Here is a 27,002-nt window from a genome sequence, read left to right as displayed (position 1 = left end):
GCTCGGGAGAAGTCTTGTATACGAGTGTGGGAGGTTCTGATAATAGAGGATGTAAGTGTTAGGTCATTGAGTGAGCGGATAACATGGGTTGGGCGGTAGACAGAGATGAGGGAGGAGATGTATGAAGGTGCGGCATTATGGAGAGCCTTGTGGATGAGAGTGATAACTTTATATTTTATTCTATAATGAATAGGCAGCCAATGTAGTGACTGGCACAGACCAGAGGCATCGCTGTAGCATCTAGACTGATAGAAGAGCCAGGCCGCTGCATTCAGAATAGATTGTAGAGGGGAGAGTTTAGTGAGGGGAAGACCGATTAGTAAGGAGTTACAGTAGTCAAGGCGAGAATGAATCAGAGAGACAATAAGTGTCTTTAATGTATCTCTGGTAAGGAAAGGGCGTGTTCTGGAGATGTTTTTACGGGGAGTTGACATGAACGTGCGAGTGATTCAATATGAGGGGTGAAGGAAAGGTCTGTGTCAAATATGACCCCAAGGCAGCGGGCCTGCTGCCTAGGAGTTATAGTAAGGCCTGAGACTACAATGGATATATCAGGGACAGATCTGTTAGATGGTGGAAACAGTAGTAGTTCAGTCTTAGAGATTTAGTTTCAGATAGAGTGAGGACATGATATTTGAGACAGCAGAGAGACAGTCACTGGTGTTCTGTGTGAGTGCAGGGGTGATGTTACGGGAAGATGTGTATAATTGGGTGTCATCAGCATAAAGATGGTACCTGAAGCCAAATCTGGCTATGGTTAGTCCAATGGGGGCTATGTAGAGAGAAAAGAACAGGGGGCCTAGGACTGAGCCCTGAGGAACCCCAACAGCAAGGGAAAGAGGGGAAGAAACAGAGCCCGCAAATGATACACTGAAAGTACGGTCTGAGAGATAAGAGGAGAACCAGGAGAGCGCAGTGTCCATGAGGCCGACTGAGTGGAGCATAGTGAGGAGGAGATGATGGTCAACAGTGTTAAAAGCTGCAGAGAGGTCCAGAAGAATAAGAAGAGAGAAGTCACCATTGGATTTAGCCATTAGGAGATCATTGGAGACTTTTGTGAGAGCCGTTTCAGTAGAGTGCAGAGCGCGGAAACCAGATTGTAAGGGGTCAAGCAGAGAGTTAGCAGAGAGATAGCGGATTAAACGAGAATAGACCAGGCGTTCCAAGAGTTTAGAGATGAAGGGGAGGTTAGAGCTGGGTCGATAGTTAGCAGCACAGGATGGGTCCAGGGAGGGTTTTTTCAGTAGCGGGGTTATAACAGCATGCTTGAAGGAGGATGGGAAGATTCCAGAAGAGAGAGAGAGGTTAAATATTTTAGTAAGGTAAGTAGTGACAGCAGGTGACAGAGATTGGAGAAGGTGTGAGGGGAAGGGGTCACTACTGCAAGTTGTAGGGCGAGATGAAGAAAGTAGTTGGGAGACTTCCTCTTCTGTTTTTGTTGTATAGGGGTTTTCTTACATGGACAAAAAAAAAAAAAAACAACAACAAAAAAAAACAGTGGGCTAATCCATCCTTCACCGCAATTTTCTTTGATGGCTGGCAGTCTGCATCACAAGCAATTCTGCTTTGTGCAGATCACAGATGAATGATTTATGATTTACAGACTTGCACTGCAGAAAGGAAAGCGCCAACCTCTTACTGGCAAAAGCAGTTAACATTATTAAATTTTTAAGTTATATGTATTTATTTACCATCTACACACACGCACACTGTATATAGTACTCGCTCACTGCTGTCGACTCACTGATTGGGGGGGGGGGTTGTGGAGATATACATTAAATATTAAAAACACACACTCTCTAGGTTCACACTAGCGTTTGCATTCTTAGGGTTTCTGTTCTTTGGGTCACCAAGCGAACTCGATCTGCTCAAGGCTAAAGGTCAGCGCGCACATTTTTTGGCACTGATTTTTAATGCTGAATCTGCCTCAAAATCAGCTTCCAGAGTTCTATTCGGGAGGCTTTTTTTTTTTTTTTTTTTTTTTTTTTTTTTTTTTTTTTTTTAGAGGCTGATTTTAAAGCGGATTCAGCGTTAAAATCAGTGCCAAAAAACTTCGTATGCACTGACCCTAAGACTCCATGTTGTGGAAACACAGCTTTTTTTGTTACAGACTTTGCTGCCATTTTTAAGCCAAAGCCAAGAATGGCTACACAAAAGAAAGCAGAATTATATAAGAATCTCTTATACTTCTAAACTTCTGCTCAGTCTATTCCTGGCTTTGGCTCAAAAAACCACAGTAAATTTTGGAACACTTATAAGAGCACAATCACAAAATTATTCAGCCCCTATTGCAAATTGAGTCTTTTTGCAAAACTTATTTACACCTGTTTGCAAAACTGTAATGAATCAAGAACACTTAGAAGAGAACCTTCCATGTTCCAAGCCAAGCTCTTTCTATCATTTAATAGGCACCACTCCACTGATTTCGGGACTGCTTGAATTTTTTTTTGTTACTAAGAAATAAGTGTTAGTTTTGCTGCCTTGTAGAGAACCCAAATACATTGAAATAGCAGGAGTCAAGCAGGAGCGCAGTTCTGTGCTTTGACACTGTTCACTTCCGATGGGAGCTCTGGAGTAGCCTACCGGTCACCAAAACTGCCCTGAATGCTTGGGAACAGAGGGAGCTAAAGAAAAAAAAATTCAACTGTGCAAGGAACAGTGTAGTACCACCTATTAACAGATTTTTAAGAACTGGAGTTGGTGGAGATAGCAAAAGGTCCTTTTTTAAGCAGCTTACAACTAAAATACCAAGTGGTTAGCCCTGCTTTATTTTTCTGCTCATGTCAACATTCTTGTAAAATTATTAACCTATCTAAACTCCTTTTAAAAGGAAAAAGACTAAAATTCACCATAGCAAATGAGCACTTACCAGGGAAAAAGACATTACATTTGATAGCAAAAAGAAATAGGGTGGTGGTGCCCACAGTCTTTGCTGTGTATGGTGATGCATAGGGAGTCTTTTTGTATGGCAGATGTATACTAGAGTATAAGCCGACCCAAATATAAGCAGAGGCCCCTAATTTTACCACAAAAACTGGGAAAACGTATTGACTCGAGTATAAGCCAAGAGGGGAAATGCTACTGGAAAATTTCCAAAATTAAAATGGTCGGAGTGTTTGGGTGCAGTAGTTGCTGGGTGCTGGGAAAGGGGAGGGGGTGTTTTGGTTGTCTGTCTGCCCCTTCCCTGAGCTTGAGGACTGGGGTTTTTCCCCCCATTTGGAATTCAGCCTGGCTGAATATAGGGTATCTGCAGTGCTCCTATTAACCCCTTCCCGACGGAATAGGAGCACTGCAGATACCCTACATTTAGCCTGGCTATAGTCAGACTGAATTCCAAGTGGGGGAAAAAAAAAACAGTCTCCGGATAGGGGCAGATAGACAACTTTTTTTTTCCAGCTATGGCGTTTATCGTACATATTTTTATAGATTTGTACAGGGATACCTAACGTGTATGTGTTTCACAGTATTAGTTTTATATGTGTTCTAGGGAAGGGGGGGGGGGTGATTTGTATTTTTTAGACTATTTTTTTTTTTTACTTATTAAAAAATTTTTTTTTTTTGCATATATTAGACCCCCTAAGGGTCTTGAACCCCAGGGGGTCTGATCACTAATGCAATGCATTACAATGCTAATGCATTGCAATACATTGCAAAAATCATCATTTCTTTTGTAGGCTGCATAGAGCAACCTGCAAAAGAAAAGCACTGCCGGCCGGGGAGCCTTTACAGAGGCGCTGAGGGGAATCTCCAGCAGGAGCACTGAGGGGCGGACCTGAAGGAAGACCTCGGCCACCAGACCTGAAGTGTGAACTGTGGCCGGCCGCTGGGGGAATCCTCGGCAGACTCTGCTTCCTGGATTTCCTCTCAGCGCTTCTGCCGGCAGCCGGCCACAGTTCCCCTTCAGGTCCGGCGGCCGATGTCTTCCTTCAGGTACGCACTCCTGCTGGCAGCCGGGGATCTCCCCTTCAGCTCCGGCGGCCGGGGATCTCCCTCAGCGACGCATTTGAGAGAGCGGTCGTGCCCACTCCCTCCTCTCTCCAGGGGCATGGCGGCACTTGCCGCTTCCCCGCAGAGGAGGGCATCTCCACTGTAACTCCAGTGCTCAGGAACTCCAGCATTACCACTGTAAGAGTTACAGTGGAGGTGCCGATTACAATGGCGACCACTCTGGAGCAGAGCGGCGCCATTATAGCTACAGACTACAACTACCGTAGTTACAGACCCGGCATGCAGACACCGGGGCGGGTGCCAGGCCCGCAGCATTGCCATGGCGATGCTGTTGATTTCAAACTACAGAAGTACTTACAGTACTTCTGTTTGAAGGCCTCGGTACTTCCGCCAGGAGCGTGGCGATGCTGCGGCCTGGCACCCGCCCCCGTGTCTGTATGTCGGGTCTGTAACTACGGTTATTACCGTAATGACTCGAATATAAGCCGAGGCAGACTTTTTCAGCACAAAAACTGTGCTGAAAAACTCGGCTTATACGGTATACCATTTTGGGGAATATTTATTGCTTTGATCATGTTTTATTCAAAAAGTGAAACTGCGAAAAAAAATGGTAGTTCAGCACTTGATTTTTTTTTCTCCTTGCTATGGCGTTCACTGGAACTTTGCAGATTCTCATTTTAAATAACCAGTTTAGGTTGTTGGGGGGGGGGGGGGGGAACAAAACAAAAAAAAAACCCTCATAAAACTAGAAGTTTATGCTTTATTTTACCTCCATTTTCGTTGCCTGTCGGCTGTTTAGTTGTTGTTTGAGTGACAGTTGAACCTGGGATTAAATAAACAGGACTTTGAATTTCAGTAGAGAAAAACCACATATCAAAGTATATGATAGTAAAGTAAATACACTGAACCCAAAGCTGCTCCTGTGGAATCACAATCAAATCTTACAGTATTCAGCACTGGGTGTATCATCATGATACACATATTCCTAAGAATATGATTGCCATATGGCCTCTACAGAAAACATACTTATGGTATGCATTTGTATCTATATTGCACTATCACATATGCAGATTGTCACATGATGGGTGCCCTTCTGCAAAGCAGCACATTATTTTCCTTACGGTGCCCACACACAGTTTTCTGGCCACCTTTGACAATCCCTAATGTCAATACTGTATTCCTGTAATAGATAAGGAGATGCCAAACGATGGCATTCTGCCTTCTCCCCACTGAAAACATACAGATTTAGGTTTATCTAATTTTGTGGACCCTTGAAGAGGTTTGGTCATTACAGACTCCCCCATCCCCCATCGTGGAGGGATACAGTACAAATTCATTGATCCAAGTTATCTTTTATTTGAATTTTACCTCCATTATTCCCATTTTCCTTCGGTGTAGTTGATGGAACTTGAGTGACAGTTGAACCTAGGATTAAATAAATATGGCTCTGATGTGTGGGTTTTTCTACTGAAATTCAAAGGCTTGATATCATGTTGCAACATTATTGCACCCAAATAGTACAGAGGAATTAAATTTGACTTCATTCAGTAATCTGAGTATTAGAGCGGTTTGAACCATTTTTGTAAGATTTCCATTTTCCAGAGATTTCTCTTGTACATTTGGAGTACGGTACAAGCAAAAAGGAAGCGTCCAGTCATGCGAATAAACAATATATACAAGCAGTGCATACAAATCTGAGTTTTGCAGGTTCAAGTTTGGATTTTTTTTTTCAGTTTAATTTAATACCGTACCCCGATCCACAAAATTACTCAGAGTTTTACACACAACTACAAGTAGGAACCAAGGTGAAGCACATAAACCAAGTTTTGTCAAAAGTCAAGACATATGGAAAAGCAACCAAAATTAATCACAAATTTATAATGCATAAAGTAGGTTTAAGAGACGGTATTTAGAATGTTGGAAGCAGATTACACATGCAGTATTGGGTTTTATCTATACAAAAATCAATAACTAAGCCACTTTTTAATAAAGTTTTTCCAAAGAAATTTGGAGACATCACATTGAAAATGAGACAAATGTACTGAGATTTTTTTTTTTCTTTTTTTATCCATGAGATACATGAAGGAGGTTGTCCGGAAAAATCAATTATTTTTAAAATAAGCTGTGGAGGTGGGAAAAATAAAATTAATCACACTTGTATGTCCTCAGTGTCCTCCCGGCGTGGTCCAATCTCGCAGCTTGTCTGCCTTCTTGCTGGTTGACTGTGATGTCTTGGCTCTCTTCCGCTGAGGCCACTGATTGGCCTCAGGAAAGGAACCAGGAAAGTCACAGGGAGTGACATTCCCGACTCCCTTCCTGAGACCACTGATTGATCTCATCGGTAAAGTGCGGCAGGTACTTCTGTCAGAAGAGAATGGAGCTGTGGGACTAGACCATGCAGGAGGCACTAGATCATGCAGGAGGCACTGGACCGTGCAGGGAGGCACTGGAGCATGATTTTTTTTTTTTTTTTTTTTTTTTTTTTTTTTTTTTTTTTTTTAACTACCCCCAGCAGAATTTTAAAAAATATGGGTGTCCATTTTTGCCTAGACAGCCCCCTTCAGGACTTAGTTATTCTTCTGAATATTACCCAACAGTGGTGAGTTTTACCTCCAGTTTCAGTGGTGTTTGGTGGACGCTCAGCTTCAATTCCTCATACATACATAAAACCGGTGTTAGTAAAATGTTAAGTTTGTTTTAGTGTTAAAATACTTGTCAACAAATGCATGTTACATATATTATTATTAATAAAGACATGAAGATGAGATGAAGAAGAAGAAATGAGTTCAACTAACTGCAGCCAGTAACCTTTAGATTTAAAGCGTAACTAAATTTTCAGACAGTATTTGTGTCATCAATAAATTTCGTAACATACTTTATTAAAGGGATCCTATCATTGGAAAAACTCATTTTAAAGGGGTCGGCCACTTTCAGACCAATATTGAGAGACAATTGTTATGGTTTGTATAATAAAAAGTTGTACAAGTTTCCACTATACTTTCTGTATCAATTCCTCACAGTTTTCTAGATCTCTGCTTGCTGTCATTTATTCTGTTACTTCTAGTGGATAAAACTCTGACCATGGTCATGTGATTTACGGTCCATGGTCATGTGATGAGCACACAGGTGCCGCTTGTTATAGTCACAGCCCAGTAATCAGACAACTGCCTGGTAATCAGCTGTGCACTTGTGTGATAATCACATGACCATGGACCGTAAATCACATGACCATGGCCAGACTTTTATCCACTAGCAGTAACAGAATCACGCTGGGTTCACACTAGCGCCCGGAGTCCGTTCTGAGCTTTCCGTCTTCTGCATGCAGAAGACTGAGAGCTGTCAGACTGGGTCTGGCCGTGAGCGCCGGTGAGCGTTTTATGCTCTCTGCTGCAAATCCGTTTTTTTTTAAACCGGATACAGAGTACTGCATGTCCGACTCTCTGTCCACACATACCTTTGCAAATCCTCCAAGCCGTTTTTTGAATTAGCCCACTTTTAATTATATGCTAATTAGCCTCCAGCGTGCACCCGGAAGTTCACTGAGCACTGTCTGCTGTGTATACACAGAGGGGGAGGTGAATGCAGGGAAACTGATGAGTCGTCGTCATCATCATCAGCCTCCTCCTATGTACATTGATCACACAAGCAGTACTCAAAGACACTTACGGGTGTACGCTGGAGGCTAATTAGTATATCAATAAAAGCGGGCTAATTCAAAAATGGGTGAGAGGATTTACAAACAAAAGGTATGTGTGGAATAGCCTTTCTAAAGGCTATTTAATTACATGCTTAGTTAAAAATGAGTTTCCCCAACGATAGAATCCCTTTAACAAATTTTGGATCTTTTCTGTGAAATCCTGCATTTTTTTCATGCTTTCCCCTGTTTCTGTATTCAGCACTGTTCTGGTCTCTAATTGAATAATGTTATTGAGGTATGGAGTATGGAGCTGCGTAACATGTAGAGAAAATAAGGGTAGGTTATATCACAGTTATATCTCAGCCAATATCAGAGCTGACCGAGCATGCGCAGGATTTCCATCCTGAATGCAGGCTCAGCGAACTCATTTGCATACTGAAAAAAACCCGGTTTTCTACCGAACGGGGGGCAGAGAAGACATCTAAAGGTAGGAGACAAATAGTCTTTGTTAAGGCTATTCCGACGTGTTATCGAGAAAAAAAAGGGTATCCAATGATGGGATCCCTTTAAGGCTATTCCAACATGGTATTATCTCAAAAAGGGATTCTAATGATAAACTCCCTTTAAGATAAAAACTATAATCAGCTTTTTTTTTTTTTTTCTCTTCTCATGTAGAGGGTAAATAAAACAGGATCCAGTAATTTTATTTCAATGCAAATATTCAGCTAGCGGAATGAATGGGAGGCGGAAAATACACATTTTCCAGTGATGTGAAATTTGTTAAAATCTGCTTATGGAATTTTGGGCCTGACCAGTAAAGGCAAAATACAGTGGTGTGCCAGCTTGTCCAGTTAATGCTCAACTGGCAACAAATCTGGTGATCAGGCAGGCCAATGAAGTGTTGCAATCTGGCAGAGCTAATTCTGGGAAACTGTTGCTGTATGTGGGCTGAAGCAGCCTTTGTTAGCATTTATGGAGCTGTGGGGACAAGCACCACCTCTGTAATCATTTACATATCTACATGCCAAGTTTTGCAGCCTCAATTTTTTCCAGGTATGTTTTTTTTTTGTCATCAATGAGTGTAGACTCCAATATTGTACACATCATAGCCTAGCAATCCACATATAAAATTTATCTTTAATGAGGTGGGTGGCACCCGTTTGTACTAGTTATATTCAGGCCCACCATGTTGTGTGGGTAAATCTCATCATAGCTTGGAAACTGATGGGTATTAAGAGTATAAAAACCCATAACCCAAGCTTCAGTGGATTGTGAAATTGGCTTTTACAATCCTCTTAAATTTATCTATGCGGATAGATATCTTAATTGGATCTTATAGGGTAATTGTTGGTAGAATCCTCAGTTTTATTATATTCATTCTGGAGACTCAGGAAAAGGATGGGTTCAATCAGATTAGCTACATTAATTTATGCAAGGCAGACATACGATACGCCAACACATATAAAGCAATTAGTAAGATGAGTAATTAAAGGGGTTTTCGAGGCATTTTTTTTTTTTAAACAAAGGTCTGTTAGTGCTAGTGATGGGCTAATAAATACACCCATATACCTTTAGCAGTTTTTAGATTAATTTCTGGGTGTTAATGGTTGCTGCTGCATCCTCTGTGTTTGTTTACATGCCGTTAGCTTCCTGTGCAGCAGTTGCACTAACTCCATCTCACTAAGCCCCCCCCTGTTATAAAACCCTCCGTTCTCACTCAGCTTAGCATCTCCCACTCACTGTCTCGATAAGCCTAGCCCCTCCCACCTTCCCTCGTCTGCCTGGCTAACCTATTCCGCCCACGGCTAGAAGAAAGGAATGAGCCATCCCCGGACACAGGAAGGCTTGGTAAGTAATGATGGGGATAGGGGAGGAGGAAGAGTGTTGGTGACATTCCATTTCAGAAACATTTTTTTTTTTTTTTAAATTGAAGTAAATTAGAAGTTAGGTGGCGGGAGGGAGTTTAGTTTAGGGGTTAATTATCAGTTTATCTTGGACAACCCCTTTAATTGTATAATTTCTTGCATTGATCACTAAGACCTGGATATATTCTCATTCAGTTTGTAATAGAATATGTTCATAAAGGCAGATTAGACAGATATAGATTTGATCTATGCAAAAATATATAATAACAGAATATACATCCACAGTAAACTCTAATACCAGAGTGTAATTCCTGAATTCCTGTATTAGATCTAACAGCTTGAGCGGTTAGCTAAAATGAATTCCAGAGAAGACAGGAGGTACTCCTTCCTCGTACCACTGGTGACTGAAAACACCATCTAGTGTTATAGATCTGTAGGACAGGTATAAAAGAGGATCCAGGAAAGCAAGAGATTTTAACAGGACAGCCTTGAGAAACACCCAGTGCATCTTACAAAATAAATAAATAAATAAATAAATAAATAAATAAATGGTACTATTTGTCACTTCCTTTTATGTCTCTAAACCACCAAGACTGGCGTATATTGTAGTCTTAAGTTTCTAAAGCTGTTTATCTGTATTATCAGTAAACGCATTATGGAATAAACAAAGGTTTATTTCCAATTGCAAAATATAAAAAAACCTACCTTACTGTAGTCACTGATGTGCACCTGCTTGGCTGAATAGTCACAGTGCCCAAGCCCTAACCAAACCTGGGCTTCATATACATACTTGTTGCACGGATAAGTCAACTCAAGCCAGCAACAGCTGAATCTGGCGCATCCATAGTAAAATGAAGTGTACTGGCAATTTACTATAGAGGACACTGTCAGAACTGTCATGGATTTTGAACTGTTCAGCCGAGTAGACATGGTGCCCATATATCAAACACAGGATTCATCATTTCAAAGCTGCTTTGCGCCAAGGAGGTGCTTTGGCGAAGCGCTGCGTAACAGCCAGGCGCAACTGGGGGTGGCTAGAAGTGATCTATCTTATAGGGCACATAGGTCGATAAAGTCAGATTCTGATAATACAAACAAGAATAAATTTAGAAAGTTAAAAAAAAAAAACCTTCAGTGAGGCTATTGGTAGTAGTTTAGGGATATAAGAGAAGGTGAACTAATAGCGGTGATATTGTTTCAACATTATTACTAAAGAGACTACTTCACCTTTTTAGGAAGCCATATTTACCCTAATGTGGGGCAATTAGCATTCTTTTCGTGGAGATATTTTTTTTTACCATCAACATAGAAAGGTTATAGGTTGGACTTGTGTCTTTATCCAACCTTGTCAACTATTTTGCACAATAAATAAACCTCCCGCCAAAAATAATATCTTACATTCGCTCTGCAATAGACTATTTTAGTCCATAATACCACTTATCCAGTTACTACCTCACAATACTATTTGTTGAAAAATGTACGTCACATTAGAATCGCTCATAAAATAGACACTCTTCGTTTTGTTGCAGATTAGGTTTCTTTGTAATAATAGAGATTCTATCTAAAAACAAAAGTAGCATCAGGCCTGAGAAAAATGGTTTTAAGCTCCATGTTATGCTAGATTACTATATACTTCTATTTGAATATATGTTTGGTATTATCATACACCGAATATATAAACACCAAACCATATAGGATTCTATATGACAAAAAAAACAAACAAAAAACCCCAAAACTGGACAGATAACTTACTGTTGCAAGTAGGTAGAGCAGGTTCCCATTCACTACTACTATTGCATTTTACAGAAGGTGATCCTTCCATGGTGAAGCCAGGTAAACACTTAAATCTGACACCAGAATTATGATTGTATGGACCAGTAAATCCTGATTCTTTTTCTGAATTCTTCACTTCTGGAGTTGAACATTGTACAACTGAATGGGGACAAAAACCACAGCTCAGAAATACACAAATACACATACACATAAGACTTTATAAGCAAATTAAAGCGTTGTTGCATAATAAATGTTAAGGGCATATGCACAGGATATGCCATAAACAACTGTAATGATGGCCAGCTTTGTGCCCTGTTCCCATCTCAAATAAATCTGAATACTGTAGTAAACAAACAGTAAGTAGTGTTAGGAAAGGCTTGCTAAGAGATGGCAAAGCACCACATGAATTCAGGATACCTATTCTAGTGATAAGTGAGGTATCATCAGAGGGGACTCAAGAGATCATACATTTGTAGTCTTTCCTGTGAGCAGATGATAAATGAATCGGAGATATACTGTATAATAGGAGACTGTTAACATAATCCGGCATATAGGTTGGAGTCACCAGAATCAAAGGTTTTGCTGGCATCAATTCACAATAGGATACGGTGATCTTTATCAAACCACATTTTCCTATCTTTGGTGCTGGATTGATATGCTGGGTTCTGACGATACTCACTAAATCAGTTACCACTATGCATAGAAACAAAAAATTTATGACAAGTCCAGACTAGCATACCTGTAAATGTGACACCTCAAATCTGCTCCTGTAACTAGATACATCCTAAGATGGCCAATTCAAAATGGATAATATGAAACCAGTTATGTGTAGGGTTGCATAGTTAGCACTGCGCAGACAGCAGGTGGTGGATGCTGCTTTTAGCATATATGTAGTGTGCGAGTTATCTTCCTATATGAAAGGCCCATATGTGGAATACCTACAAACATCGCGTACTAGCCTCTCTACCCTTTATAGTTAGAAAAGGTGGATTAGTCACATTTAGATATTAAAGTGCTCTGTATGGTGTGGATTTCATCTGACCTATAGACTGCCATAGATCCTGATAAATGTGTCATCCATAGATTCCCCCATGACACTATTGCATACTCTCCAATGTTTAGTTTGCATCACAATATGGTGTTGACATGGTTTCAGGAGAAATGGAATCCTTTCATTAGTTTGGAGTTTAAAGCATATCTAACGGTACAGTTTCTGGCAGAATGTGACAATAATGGGGTTATGCCACAAAAACTATGTATCCTCTATCCATACAATAGAGGATAAACATCTATTCTTTGGGGTTTGACTTCTGAAACCCCCACAAATCCAGAGAGTGGGTGTTCCTTTTCTGCTTCTATACATTCAGCTTGGCCGCAGCTCAGCTGAATGTGGACGCGACCGGTGGTCCTGCTGAAATGCATTTAAGTCATTAGAAGACAGGGTCTTCTATTTTTTTGGATCCGACAGATGGATTAGGACAAGACACCATTAGACCCAAAACAACTATAGTTGGTAAATGTGAATGGTGGATGGGTTCTCACACACAGATGTATGTCATTCCTGCCAAAAGGCATGTAACTGTCGGATCCCATGTCATTGCAACAAGCATCCCACTATATCCAAGTGTAGTGGTTGGCTCCCCCTGATGACTGGAAGCAGCAACAACGCTTAGACTTGGGAGTGGAGTGATACAAGCAGGACTAACCGATATATGGGAGAGAGCCCGACACTACCAATAGTCAACCCTTATTGTGGTGAAAAAAGTTCTCACCATCCTTTAAAGATCGCTCCCTTAAAGTCAGTGTCCAATTCTTTTGGAGGGGTCTGCCTTACAAGATGATTGATTGATTTATTGTATCTATAGATACTTGATCTATTGTATCTGTCCTGCTATATTCTATTTACATGTATAGCTGCCTGGACACTTTTTTTTTTTAATGAACTGTAACTAGAGATTATTTTTGGTGTATGGAGTCTCTTTAAAGCATACTCCAAAAATCCTGAAAAATCATACTAGGACTGCAAGCAGGACTTTTATCTCCACAGAAACCCGGCAGACTTCATTATAGTCTATGGGGTCTGGGTAATTGCTTTTTAAGGGTTTTTTTTTTTTTTGCTTTTTTCTTTTAAATGGACTTTTTTTTCTTTTTTTTTTCTCAACATAACAAAAGGGAAAAAACCTTGCAACAGGTTCCCTTTGATTCCTACATTTCTCAGCAATCCAGTGGGTAAAAATGATATATCATCTCAATAGAAATGTGGTAAAAGCGATGGGGATATGCAGTATAAAGAAAAAGCCATGTTTGTACCTTTGCACTTTGGAGGATCCGAGCTCCAGTTCCCATGGGCTGTACAAGATATAGACACTTCCCCAATAAGCACTAGTGTGCTATTGACACATGTGTAGGTTACAGCATCCTGGTATTGATAGTCATCCTTATCTGGACTAAATGTTCCATCTGGAATTGCATATGGAGGGGGACACAGCTGAACTGCAAAAGGGAACAAAAAGTTTTAATACCTTTAATATAGGTAATGAGTTTTTACATTCTAAAACTTTATTTTTTTTTCCCATTTCACTGTCAGCAATGCATTTCATAGCTCAACATCATAGCTTTGATATTATACAAGGGTCTAGGTATAATATTTAGGAATTAGCAATCATGGGAGTGATTAAACATTTTACTAATGTCCCTCCCACACCAAGATCCCGTCCTCTGCTCAACACTACAAGATCCCAGGTAACACCACCTGCAGCACACCTAATGTGGTGTATTTAATAATGTGTACCAAGTGTCCTGGGGACCTGTATGTAGGTGAGACAGGACAGTCACTTAGGATGAGGATGAACTCACACAGACATACGATTAGAGAGCAGAGACTGGACCTCCCTGTGCCAAAACACTTCTGCAATGAAAATCATAATATCACCAAGGATATGAAGATCCTGATACTAAGAGGAAATTTCAGAAACAGAAAGGATCGCCGCATATGGGAGATTAAACTCATGATGACCTTCAACACTCTCCAAAGGGGATTAAATCAGGCACAGGGTTTTATGACGTTTTACAACAACTAGACACCATGTCACTGATCAAAAGAAGCAATAAACCCAGAGAGCTTTTCCTGTGAACTGATATATGTTTTTTTAAAACTGTTTATTTACACGTTCTGTTTTCCATCTATTTCGCATCTAACACTCCATTCCTGTGTATATATATGCCTACCTTCAGAAATTGTGTTATACCATCCTGATGAAGAGACCTAGTAGTCCCGAAAGCTCGATATGTCATAAAAAAATTTTTTAAGTTAGCCATTAAAAAAAGGTATCAACTACTGAGGACTTCTCTCAAAAAAATTTTTTCATTTCATATCCACTGGCTAACACGATACAAGGATATATTTTTCCTCCCACACCAGTAACAGAGGTTATACTGCTCCGTCAATGAATCTGTCTTTAAACTATACATTCACCTCACTTTCCAACATGAAGTTGGAGGTGGGTTTTCATATTTTACATACTCTGCTCTAAATATACTCCATTTTAGTCATACCCTTAATCGGCTCTTTTTGTTTTGCCTAAAGGTTTAAGCCTTGAGGTCTACGTAATACAGCCTGAGTAATGATCACATTTCCTGAACAAACCACATCTTGGCTGAGTCAAGCTTGCTGCATCATGGTGATTTACGATTTCCAGCCGACTGTGGCATACAGACTTAAATCCTTAAGTGATGCTGTGAGTAGGGAACAGCACAGATCCAGTGTTGGAACGCACAGCAATATATCACTTTAAGGCGGCGAACCCTGTTCAGGTGAGCCATAGTCATTCCATACAGCCATCTGATTATGTCAGAAATAGTCTATTTGTCAACTCAGTGGCTTAGATCTTTGTATCTGGAGGGAGACACCTTTTGGTTTTCTCATTTTCAATGATTTAGTGAAAATATGTTTTAATGTTGCATTACATGTATGCCCTATGTACCACTTAAGTCCCCCCCTCTCTCTCCCCCAGGAGTTGTTGGTTCTCTAAGGTTCTGCTTGAGTCAGCAGAAAACATTACATATTATGCATGTGGTTGCCCATCTTCCCCGTAGATTGCAAACTCTAGGGAGCTGGGTCATTATTAAAATATTACTTTGTTGCAGAACTATATGAAGGTACCAGATGTCTATTTCGAGAAAATACAAGGGTATTATTTCTGCCTGCCAAAAGTATAAAAATTGTCCCAAAATCCCTAACAACGAGCGTTAAAAGAAGTACCAAATATGTTGTGTAGTCCAACAAGTATCTAAATTAATGGGGTTTCCTATTGTTAATTATCCCCTTACCCATTGGTTACAGGAAGAGTTTTAATCACCCCACTGATCAGGCTAATAAGGGTTCCCCAGTGGAGAGGTAATATGGACGTTTGGCCATGCACTTCTATGAGACTACCTGAGATCATGATAAGAGTGAATAGTGGGAAAAGCCATTAACCTATCTCTTTATAAGCGTGGATAATTAATAAAGCATGTCATTTGTACCACAACCTTTGGCAATTACAGTTTCTAGCACAGATAAGTACTACTTGCAAAAGGGGAAAACACAGTGACAGCCTGGAGATATCACATTTCCTGGAACCTTTTTAATGCTCACAACACATACTTCTTATTGCAGTTATTCAAATAAAGTTTGGACATTTTCATATCATGAGTTATGTTTCCTCATAAGCCAGCAATATGAGGACATGGAAAGTCAGATGAGTACATCAGTTAATATTTCTGAGAATCCCGAATGACCTGAAAGGACCCCCCCACCGTCCCCGAACAGAATACCAAACACATTTGCAAGCGCTGTGCAGTAAAAGCACATGGACCCCATAGGCTATAATGGGGTCCATGTGGTTTCCGGGAGATCTCTGCACGAGTCATGCGGAGAGGAAAGTAGATTGTGAAGTTCTCGCAGCAAGCACACGGATCCCATTATAGTCTATCGGGTCTGTGTGCTTTCACTGCACAGCGCTTGCAAATGCGTGTGGTATTCTGTTTGGGACGGGGGAAGGGGGGGGTCCCCATGCAGACTCCCCGAACAGATTACCAAACGCAGATGTGAACAAGGGGTTACACAGTACATCTTTTAACATCTGACACCCCATAGCAACACACACACACACACACAGCAAAATCTGCAACAGAAAAAAAAAGAAAATTTTATGCAATGTGGGGTTTTTAGTCTTCAATTTAGAAAACCAAGCAACCTATAGAATTATAGGGATTAAAACACCCCTAACCCCTACATAATGCTTTAAATCAGACAGACAATTTATCTTACTATCATACTAATGACATTACTTTGTAGGTCAGCTGCTACACTTTCCAAAGATGATGATCTTATTTGGCATTGCAGCTCAATTTTCATTAAAATTAGTGGTTTATTCTTATAGAACTTAGCTGAAAAAGGCTTTAGTGACATTTCTTCTCTTGCTGGGGCTTTGCTTTCTGCTCTAGATAAATCACCCCTAACTACAGACAAAGAGGGATAGATCACTCAAGCAATGGGGAAATAGCTGGGCTGAAGTTGGGGACAATTATTTAGAGCAGAGAGTGAAGCCCCAGCATGAGAGAACATGCCCTAAAGCCCTTTACAGCTTATTCACATAAAAGTACACCACTGATTTTTTCAGGAAAATGGAGCTGAACTGCAGAATAAGAAACTTAGAAATTGGAAAAGCAGCCCTAAAAAATCCCTGTGAGTTGCATACTGATTTTCCTGCTCGCAGCCCCAAAACTTGCAAGGAATCTCCGCCATGCGCTACGGTTGTCTGTAGATACCTATTACACCGCTCTCCAGCGAACAAGCTGTCTTCTATTACAGCCAAATTAGCTCACATTTTGGCTCAGTCAGTCCAGTGTACCTACTGCCCTTTTCTTGTACCCCAGTTCCTAGGTTTTTCACCCAACCACTAACCATGAGTAGAGAAAGTTTTTGTGTTATTCATATTCTCTGAAAAAAGCCCCCCCCCAAAAAAACAAACAAACAAACAAACAAACAAAACTGCCGGGGTATGTAAACTTTTAAGCACAACTGTATAATTGGATAATCAGACTCCTGACTATAACCCAACAAAATCACTGAGTTTGTCTTCTAAACTACATCAAGTCTTCTGAACAAAAGGGTGATCACCCCGGGACCACACGGTGGCTCAGTGGTTAGCACTGCAACCTTGCAGCGCTGGAGTCCTGATGTTCAAATCCCGCCAAGGGCAAAAAAAACCCCAAACCATCTGCAAGGAGTTTGTATTTTCTCCCCGTGTTTGTGTGGATTTCCATCCCATATTCCAAAAAACAAAAAAGACATACTGATAGAGAAAAATGTACATTGTGAGCTCTATATGGGGGCTCACGATCTACATAAAAAAAAAAAGGGTGATCACCCCAAATACTGATTTTATTTAGATTTCTCTTGATTTTTTACTTTGTATATACGGTAGTTAACTCTCAAGAACTATTTGCACCTTTTTCCTCCATACATGACTAAAACATGTACTTAGTACTGCACAGATAACTATAACAGAGACACTGATCAATCACTGTTCTAGCCTTTAACTCTCTCTTGACAGTGCCATGCGATAGGTTAATGTGTGTAGAACAAATTGTACTTCGTAACACTACCGCTTAAATATTCTGCACATTGTAGATGGAAAAAATTCAGAATGAGGCGAAATTGGAGAAAAACTGCTTGTGCAACTTTCTTATGGGCTTCATAAGTAACCTGTATTCTATGGGTTTCTACAATTCTGGTAATACCAAACTTAGTTTCATTTACGTTAACCCCATAAAAAAAATATAATAATAATAAATAATTATAATAATTATATATATATATATATATATATATATATATATATATATATATATATATATATATTCTCCGAAACTTTGAGGAGAAAAAAAAAAAAAGTTTAATATATATTCATCTGCTGTACTTAGAATTGCATAGTCTGTCTCGCTAGATCAATACTTTACCTTCACATGCGGGAGGATCATTGCTCCATTGTCCATCTGCCTGACACTCCAGATAATTCTTTTTAGATATCATGTTGTATCTAAAAAATACACATAAATGACAAGAAAAATACATAATGAAGCTGTCCACACAGAGCACAAGCATATCCCAAGCTATGGATTTCACAATAAGTACTGAACCTATATGCCTCATAAAACAAATGGGCCCCACATATCACCAATATACAACAAACAAAGAAAAGGTGGCCACCCCCCCAAAAAAAAAAAAAAAAAATACAAAAATATAAATACATAAATAACAAAACAAGAATAATGCACAAGACACCCTGGCCAGATAGAAAGCCGTGACAGAATAAATACTCCACAGGGGCAACACAGTGGCTCAGTGGTTAGCACTGCAGCCTTGCAGAGCTGGAGTCCTGGGTTCCAATCCCACCAAGAACAACATCTGCAAGGAGTTCTCCCCTTGTTTGCGTGGATTTCCACTCTACAAAGACATACTGATAGGAAAAAAAAAATGGGGCTCACAATCTACAGTTATAAAAAAGGAAAAAAAAAAAAGAATAAATACTCCAGAACGCAGCCTATCAAACAGGCCGAGTAATAAATAATGATATGCACAGTCCACACAAATATATTTGGTCACTTAACCTATAGTAACTACATGCAAGTAGAGCAATACAAAAGGTATAAAGTGTCCCACAGAAAATATAATGTGGACTTAAAACCTGCCCTACAATAGGTATACTGGTAGTGACCATAATTAGGCCAACCATAATAACCTATATAGAAACATGTAGAAAAGTGAACACAGCCCTAGTAAATGTGCTTGTATAGTATATAATGTTTTGAATCTTTTTCTCCATAATAAGCTATATACCTGTGGCCATAATGACAGTCAGATAACCATGTGGCGTACAGATACCTCAATACTAGTTTCCTTTCCAAGATGTTTCATCAGGATGACCTTCTGACGCAGCTCTTAGGAGTGAAACGCGTGACCAAATGAGTCTCCCATAAACACACAATAGTTCCTCACATTGCAGCATAAAAAGGTGATTGCGTTTGCATTGACATACAATATACACGACGAGTAGGAAAGAAGTGCTCCATTCCATTATGACACCAGGTGGCGATAGAAGCCAGAAATCCAGTATACCTATTACATAGAATTATTGCCACTTCACTTCTAGGGCCATGGCTATCAACCTTGCAGGATATAGAAGAGAATAAGTACATTGGTGTCACAGAGGGGTTTCTTCACAACTATAAATTGTGCTCTCCTCTTCAAACACTTCAGCAGAGTAGCTTAGGGGAAAAGTGCTATTCTCTGAGCATTAATGGCTATATCAGGCTTATTTCTGGCTTTCAAAATCACATCCCTGTCTATGGAGCAGATTAGCACTGGTCTTAGCAACGAATAAAAGGGGAGAGAACCCCCATTTAAATCAGAAAGTGGTAGCTAGAGCCAATAACCTTTTGCCGATAAGCCATTTGTGACTAACCTCGCTGGCTCTAAGACAGAAGCCGAAAGTCACGGCACATACAGCCATTAAACTGGCATTTGCTCTTCTTTACAGTAAACCCAATAGTGAAGCAGAAAATTGTGAAGCTACTTCTAATGTCTGATGCAGGACAAGAGTTCTATGGTGTGGGATTGGATACATATTACATTCTTTATTTGTCATGGCCACTGGGGACAAACACTATAAAGGGTGGGGTCAACTGAGGACTGGATTGTAAAGTAGGGAGACAACAAATAAATAATTGAAAAAGGTGTGGGGCCCACTGGGAAGTCATCATACATACCATGGGAGGGCACTGAGGCCAGTATATACAGTCCTATGAAAAAGTTTGGGCACCCCTATTAATCTTAATCATTTTTAGTTCTAAATATTTTGGTGTTTGCAACAGCCATTTCAGTTTGATATATCTAATAACTGATGGACACAGTAATATTTCAGGATTGAAATGAGGTTTATTGTACTAACAGAAAATGCGCAATATGCATTAAACCAAAATTTGACCGGTGCAAAAATATGGGCACCTCAACAGAAAAGTGACATTAATATTTAGTACATCCTCCTTTTGCAAAGATAACAGCCTCTAGTCGCTTCCTGTAGCTTTTAATCAGTTCCTGGATCCTGGATGAAGGTATTTTGGACCATTTCTTTCTACAAAACAATTCAAGTTCAGTTAAGTTTGATGGTCGCCGAACGTGGACAGCCCGCTCTCAAATGATCTGAAAACAAAGATTGTTCAACATAGTTGTTCAGGGGAAGGATACAAAACGTTGTCTCAGAGATTTAACCTGTCAGTTTCCACTGTGAGGAACATAGTAAGGAAATGGAAGACCACAGGGACAGTTCTTGTTAAGCCCAGAAGTGGCAGTCCAAGAAAAATATCAGAAAGGCAGAGAAGAAGAATGGTGAGAACAGTCAAGGACAATCCACAGACCACCTCCAAAGAGCTGCAGCGTCATCTTGCTGCAGATGGTGTCACTGTGCATCGGTAACAATACAGCGCACTTTGCACAAGGAGAAGCTGTATGGGAGAGTGATGAGAAAGAAGCCGTTTCTGCACATACGCCACAAATAGAGTTGCCTGAGGTATGCAAAAGCACATTTGGAGAAGCCAACTTCATTTTGGAAACAAAGATTGAGTTGTTTGGTTATAAAAAAAGGCGTTATGCATGGCGTCCAAAAAGAAACAGCATTCCAAGAAAAACACTTGCTACCCACTGTAAAATTTGGTGGAGGTTCCATCATGCTTTGGGGCTGTGTGGCCAATGCCGGCACCGGGAATCTTGTTAAAGTTGAGGGTCGCATGGATTCCACTCAGTATCAGCAGATTCTTGAGAATAATGTTCAAGAATCAGTGACGAAGTTGAAGTTACGCCGGGGATGGATATTTCAGCAAGACAATGATCCAAAACACTGCTCCAAATCCTCAGGCATTCATGCAGAGGAACAATTACAATGTTCTGGAATGGCCATCCCAGTCCCCAGACCTGAATATCATTGAACATCTGTGGGATGATTTGAAGCGGGCTGTCCATGCTCGGGGACCATCAAACTTAACTGAACTTGAATTGTTTGTCCAAAATACCTTTATCCAGGATCCAGGAACTGATTAAAAGCTACAGGAAGCGACTAGAGGCTGTTATCTTTGCAAAAGGAGGATCTACTAAATATTAATGTCACTTTTCTGTTGAGGTGCCCATACTTTTGCACCGGTCAAATTTTGGTTTAATGCATATTGCACATTTTCTGTTAGTACAATAAACCTCATTTCAATCCTGAAATATTACTGTGTCCATCAGTTATTAGATATATCAAACTGAAATGGCTGCTGCAAACACCAAAATATTTAGAACTAAAAATGATTAAGATTAATAGGGGTGCCCAAACTTTTTCATAGGACTGTATGTATGCAGGTATATATACATATACACACACACACACACACACACATTGTTGGAGGGGGGAAAACATAATGCATGGGGGTGCTAAAAATTTGTTTGGCTCCTGAAGTTTTTAGTTTAGGAGCCAATAGCTACTAGATTTTTTTTTTTTTTTTTTTTTTTTAGTCTGGAGTACTTTGACATACTCTAAGGTTTGACTCACATCTGTGTTGGAGTCTGCGTCGCAATGGACGCTGAAAATCAGACACCCTATGGATCCCATTATAGTGACTAGTAGGCACCATTGGTGTCCACTGTTTTAGCGGTCAGGGTGTTCCTTATTCTGGTTCTCAGAATAACGAACGGAGCATGTAAACAAAGCGTTAAAGTAAACTTTTTAAGTGATTTTCTCAATCCTGTCTGAGAGTAAGTTATAACGGAGAGAAGCTAAGCTGTGTGATACATATATTTTTAGGATTTGGAGCAGGGTTTCTGAATAAAAAGCAGATAATATCCTGACAGGACTCCTAGTAAAGACAGTAGGAGTCCTGATTACTACATTCCAAGAAAAATATTCAGCTTTCCATGTGTCAATATGTACACAGAAGGCTGTAGATCACTGTGTGTGAGTGAAGTAAGCAGGACTGTTGGTAAAATTACTTGTTTGTTTATAGGGTTTTGATGCTTTTGTGCATCCACAAAGAAAGCGGATGACATTCTAGTAAAGATTACAGGCATCTCTATTATATTACGCAATGGAGATCTGATCCAGGGATTACATATTCTGATTTGGAAAGGAATAGTTTGCCCCTATTAATCCTGAACAAGGATGACACACAAATTCAAGAAGCGTTCCATTTTACTAACATATATGCTGTACATCAATCGTGACAATTCATAGGAGTTTCTATCGCTACTCCCATTCTTGTAGCGGGGCAGGTAGGTCAGTGATAGTGATCAAATTAGTACATTTTTGACGCCCTGGCAGGGCTATAAAATCTACTGAATTGTGGGAGTAGCATGTAGATTAATAAGTGGAACCATCTGCTGCACTGACTACCAGGGCCGGCTCCAGGTTTTTATGGGCCCTTGGGCGACAGAGCCTCAGTGGGCCCCCTTGTAAAGGAGGCGGGGGAGTCGAGACACTGTGCGTCGCAGATGAAGCAAATGACGTCATGCAGGAGTGTGGCGTCACCAACGCCATACCTCCCAATTTTTAAAGAGAAGAAAGAGGAGCAAAATGTGCGGCACGCTCTGCGCGCCGCGGCAAATTTGGCTCCACCTACTTTTGTTGATTCCACCCATTCTCATTCATTTATCATGTGCTCCCACACAATACAATCCTCCTACAGTCACCCGTAAATTATACGCCCCCCCCTCCATCTCTCCCCCAGTTTCATATACACCCATCCTTTGCCCCCAGTTTCATGTCCCCCCTCCATCTCTGTCCCCAGTTTCATCACGTTCTCCCCCTTCATCTGCCCACAGTTTCATGTCCCCCGTCTCTGCCCCAGTGTCATGCTGTTCTCTCCCCACCCCCTTCATCTGCCCCAGTGTCACGCCGTTTCCCCCCTCCCCTTCATTTGCCCCCCAGTTTCATGGGCCCCCTTCATTATGTTCCACCTTTATATTTAATACAAAACAAACACACTCACCTTCCATCACTCACCTTCCATCGATCCCCCGACGCTCCTCTCTCCAATCACATACGCGATTAAAGCAGGAGCTGTGACCTCAGCTCCTGCTTAGCTGCGGCCCGGCTTGCGTGTGTAGGCATGATGACGTCATCGCGCCTACACACGCAAGCCGGGCCGGAGCTTTAAAGTAGGAGCTGAACTCACAGCTCCTGCTTTAATCGCGTATGTATTCCAGCTCATCGGCGGACGGACGCCGATGAGCTGGAATCGTGACAGGCAAGTGCCGGGGGGCCCCCAGAGGCTCTGTGGGCCCCGGCACTTGCCCGACTATGCCGTGCGCTGACGCCGGCCCTGCTGACTACACTGCCTAAACTTTATTTTCTGCAAACACACGAAACAAAAAAAACATAACACTCCATAAGTACTCCATTTATGACCTTTAGCCCTTCTAGTCCCGATAGTCTTTCGGATCTAAATAATGCCTAAATAAAGCACTTGACAACACATAACAAAACTCACCCAGGATCACAAGTATAGACTGCTTTAGAGCCAAACAATGTATCTGTCAAGGATACTTGTCCATTTGATATCGATTTAGGATGTCCACATGATTGTCCTAAGAAATAAATACATAAATAAATAAATAAATACATACATACATATAAAAAAAACTTGGCCACCACAATCACCAGACCTCAACATTATTGAGCATTTATGGTCGATTTTAGAGATTCAAGTAAGGAGTCGATTTCTACCACCATCGTCTCTGAAAGAACTGGAGGGTGCTTTAACTGAAGAATGGGCTAAAATTCCTTTGGAAACAATTCACAATTTGTATGAATCAATACCTCAGAGAACTGAGGCTGTATTTGCGGCAAAAGGTGGACCAACACCATATTAAAAGATATTTGGATGATTTTTCAAGGTGTTTCCATTTTTTTTGACCACTCCTGTATTTTCACAGAGATGACAAAAATAAATTAGCAAATAATAAAAAATGACTCACGTGTGCAGAATGTGTCGGGAACAGACCAGGTAGAATTACTTAAACAAGTTAAAATATTGGTTCCAGGATCACGTTTGAATCCAGGTCGGCATTTATAGGTTACATTTTCCCCAATAGTAAAATTGTCTCGGTTAAGGAATGCCTCATTCAGCTCTGCAAACTCCAGCCATGGTGGTGGACCACAGAAACCTGTAAGAAGTTAAAAAATATATTTAAAAACAAAAGCCTCACACACACAGACATGTGAAAAGTGTGATAGCTGGAGTCGCCATACACCTTTGATAGATACTGGCTGAACACTCATGCTTTCGCGGCTCCTTTCATTAAATGAATAGGAACCACGAAAGTATAGGCTGCAAAATAGGACAGGTATAGAACTTGTTCTATACATTGTGGCCCAAAGTGTCAGTACACACACGTCACTGTGAAATTTACGGTCGAGTGTATGGGCTTATAGGAAAAAAAATGGGTCAGTGTTCTACCTGTGAAATACACGGATAGCACACTGACCATGGCCACTGTCGTCTGCAAGGGGCCTAAGGGTGCATTCACACTATGGATACGGTGACTGATTCTGAATGTTAAAACACGTTCAGAATCAGCGCGTATAAAGCACATCCTATTCATTTCAATGGGAGCCGGCATACGAGCGCTCCCCATTGAAATTAATGGGCTGCTTTTTACTCTACGAGCGCTCCCATTGAAGTGAATGGGAAGCGCTCGCGTGTACAGCTCGGACTGAGCCGAGCGCCGGGCCCCTTCTTATTTCTATTTGCCATAAATTCTTTCCTTTAATTCTTTATTCAAAAATAGAACAAAATTGTAGAGAGGAACTTACCGTGACTACTACCAAAGAAGGCAGGAATCAGTACAATTATCCAGTAGTATCCCATGAGGTTTTATCCGTAAAAATAAATAGCAGAAATCCTAAGAAATTAAATTAAAAAAAAAAAAATTAATATAAACATTACTTCAACAACACATTTACTTTGCTGAAGACAAACTATGAAAAAGGCTATTTTAACATGTTAAAAGTGAGGAGTTTCTGGCATATTCCCTGGTTAAAATGACTTTTTGTGTAAAGCAGCAGCATTTCAGGGTAAAACAGGTTTGTAAGTCTTCATTCCTTGCAGTCCATGGTTCATCCAGTATTGCTGTGCGGTGTATGTTCGAAGTACACATTGGTAAACCCACCTAAAGTATACTTCTGATAAATGGGTAAGATGGAATACAGCTGGATACATTGTGCATGGATTCCCATAAAACATATACTGCTCAGTTTGTGTGTACTTTGCTGTATGCCACTGAGTAGTGTAGTGACTATTAGAGATGAGCGAGTATTATTCGATCGAGTAGGTATTCAATTGAATACTACGGTATTCGAAATACTCGTACTCTGTCGAATACCACACGGTAAACGCAGTAAAAATTAAATTCCCCTCCCACCTTTCCTGTTCTTTTTTTCACCAATAACTGTGCAGGGGAGGTGGGACAGGAACTAGGACAACATGGGCATTAAAATCGTATACAGTAGAGATGAGCGAGTAGTGAAATATTCGACCGAATATCTACTGGATGGAATACTACTCGCTCATCTCTAGTGACTATGCTATTAAACATGAACTTGAAAAAAAGGTTTGCATAAAACATACCACCATCTTTATGAATGACAAAATGACATACTTGGTATGTATTGGAACTCGGATTGGATTTTGGCGTGGAATCCACGTCATAATTTGCCCCCTGACAATGGTGGTCTATGTAGACTGCTAGCGTTCTTGTTGCCGCTAGCAGAAAAAAAGAAACGAGCTGCCCTTTCTTCAGGCAGATTCCGTGGCTGAATTAGCTGCGGTGTCCGCGTCATGACAGCACCCTCCAGTCTAGGCCCATTCATTTGGGTCTAATCCGGAGCGGAAAACCATGACGGAATATCACATGTGGAATCCCCGTGTGAACGCAGCCTAAATTTGGTTGATTGAAACACTACCTAGAGCTCCCAACTGGACCCTTCCCCCATGATGTCCCATATAAGGCTGAGGCCCCACCTTGCTCTTTTTGTTGCAGATTTAGAAATGCAGCTTCTCTTGTTGTTGCAGATTATGCTGTGGTTTTTTGAGCCAAAGCATGCTACAAAAGGAATGGGAAATATATAGGAAGCACTTACACTTCTATTTTCTGCTCAATCCACTCCTGGCTTTGGATCTATAAACCACAGCAAATTCTGCATTTTTGCACTCTATTTTAGGGTGAACTTATGCCCTTGTGAGCGCATACATTATACACTGAACTACTAGTGCAATATACACTTGTTGACAAAAAATAAAAAAAAATAAAAAAAATTGTGTACCAAGGAGAAACTGCCGCAATCAAATAAGTCTTTATATGTGTATAATCTCCCAATATGCAGTGATAACTGCAGATCCCTGTGCCCTGATGGTGGTTGCCATACTTAGAAGAGAGCCGCCAAGCTGCTAAATATATATATATATATATATATATATATATATATATATATATATATATATATACACATACATACACACACACACGGTTTAATGATAAATAAAAAGTACATTTTACTAAATGTTGTACATCCAAGCTTTTTCATGGGGGCACGGGTAGGATTTGATTATTTACTCTTCTCTAACCAGATACAAGCACACATAGCATTCAGTTACCAGTTACTGCCTTTGTTCAGTCCCTGATACACCCCCCTCGCTAAGACGCG

The 27,002-nt window shown here is 40.5% G+C and overlaps 1 protein-coding gene across 1 annotated transcript in view; it reads right to left on the bottom strand.

Moving 5' to 3' along the window:
- Positions 1-27,002, bottom strand: part of LOC142194809 (membrane cofactor protein-like) — a 57,896-nt gene that overhangs the window by 16,372 nt on the left and 14,522 nt on the right. Inside the window, exons 2-10 of the mRNA XM_075264179.1 lie at positions 25,113-25,201; positions 24,275-24,463; positions 23,788-23,884; positions 18,229-18,308; positions 13,534-13,716; positions 11,203-11,382; positions 6,559-6,600; positions 5,317-5,373; positions 4,718-4,771 (exon numbers count right to left, since the gene is read on the bottom strand). Coding sequence (XP_075120280.1) covers positions 4,718-4,771; positions 5,317-5,373; positions 6,559-6,600; positions 11,203-11,382; positions 13,534-13,716; positions 18,229-18,308; positions 23,788-23,884; positions 24,275-24,463; positions 25,113-25,167 — 937 coding nt within the window. The 5' untranslated portion in view covers positions 25,168-25,201. The remainder of the gene's footprint in view (positions 1-4,717; positions 4,772-5,316; positions 5,374-6,558; positions 6,601-11,202; positions 11,383-13,533; positions 13,717-18,228; positions 18,309-23,787; positions 23,885-24,274; positions 24,464-25,112; positions 25,202-27,002) is intronic.

This window comes from Leptodactylus fuscus, chromosome 2 (genome assembly GCF_031893055.1).
Source record: "Leptodactylus fuscus isolate aLepFus1 chromosome 2, aLepFus1.hap2, whole genome shotgun sequence".
Lineage (NCBI taxonomy): Eukaryota > Metazoa > Chordata > Amphibia > Anura > Leptodactylidae > Leptodactylus > Leptodactylus fuscus.
Note: the sequence above shows the minus strand (reverse complement) of the source record. Positions and strands in the feature narration are given on the sequence as shown.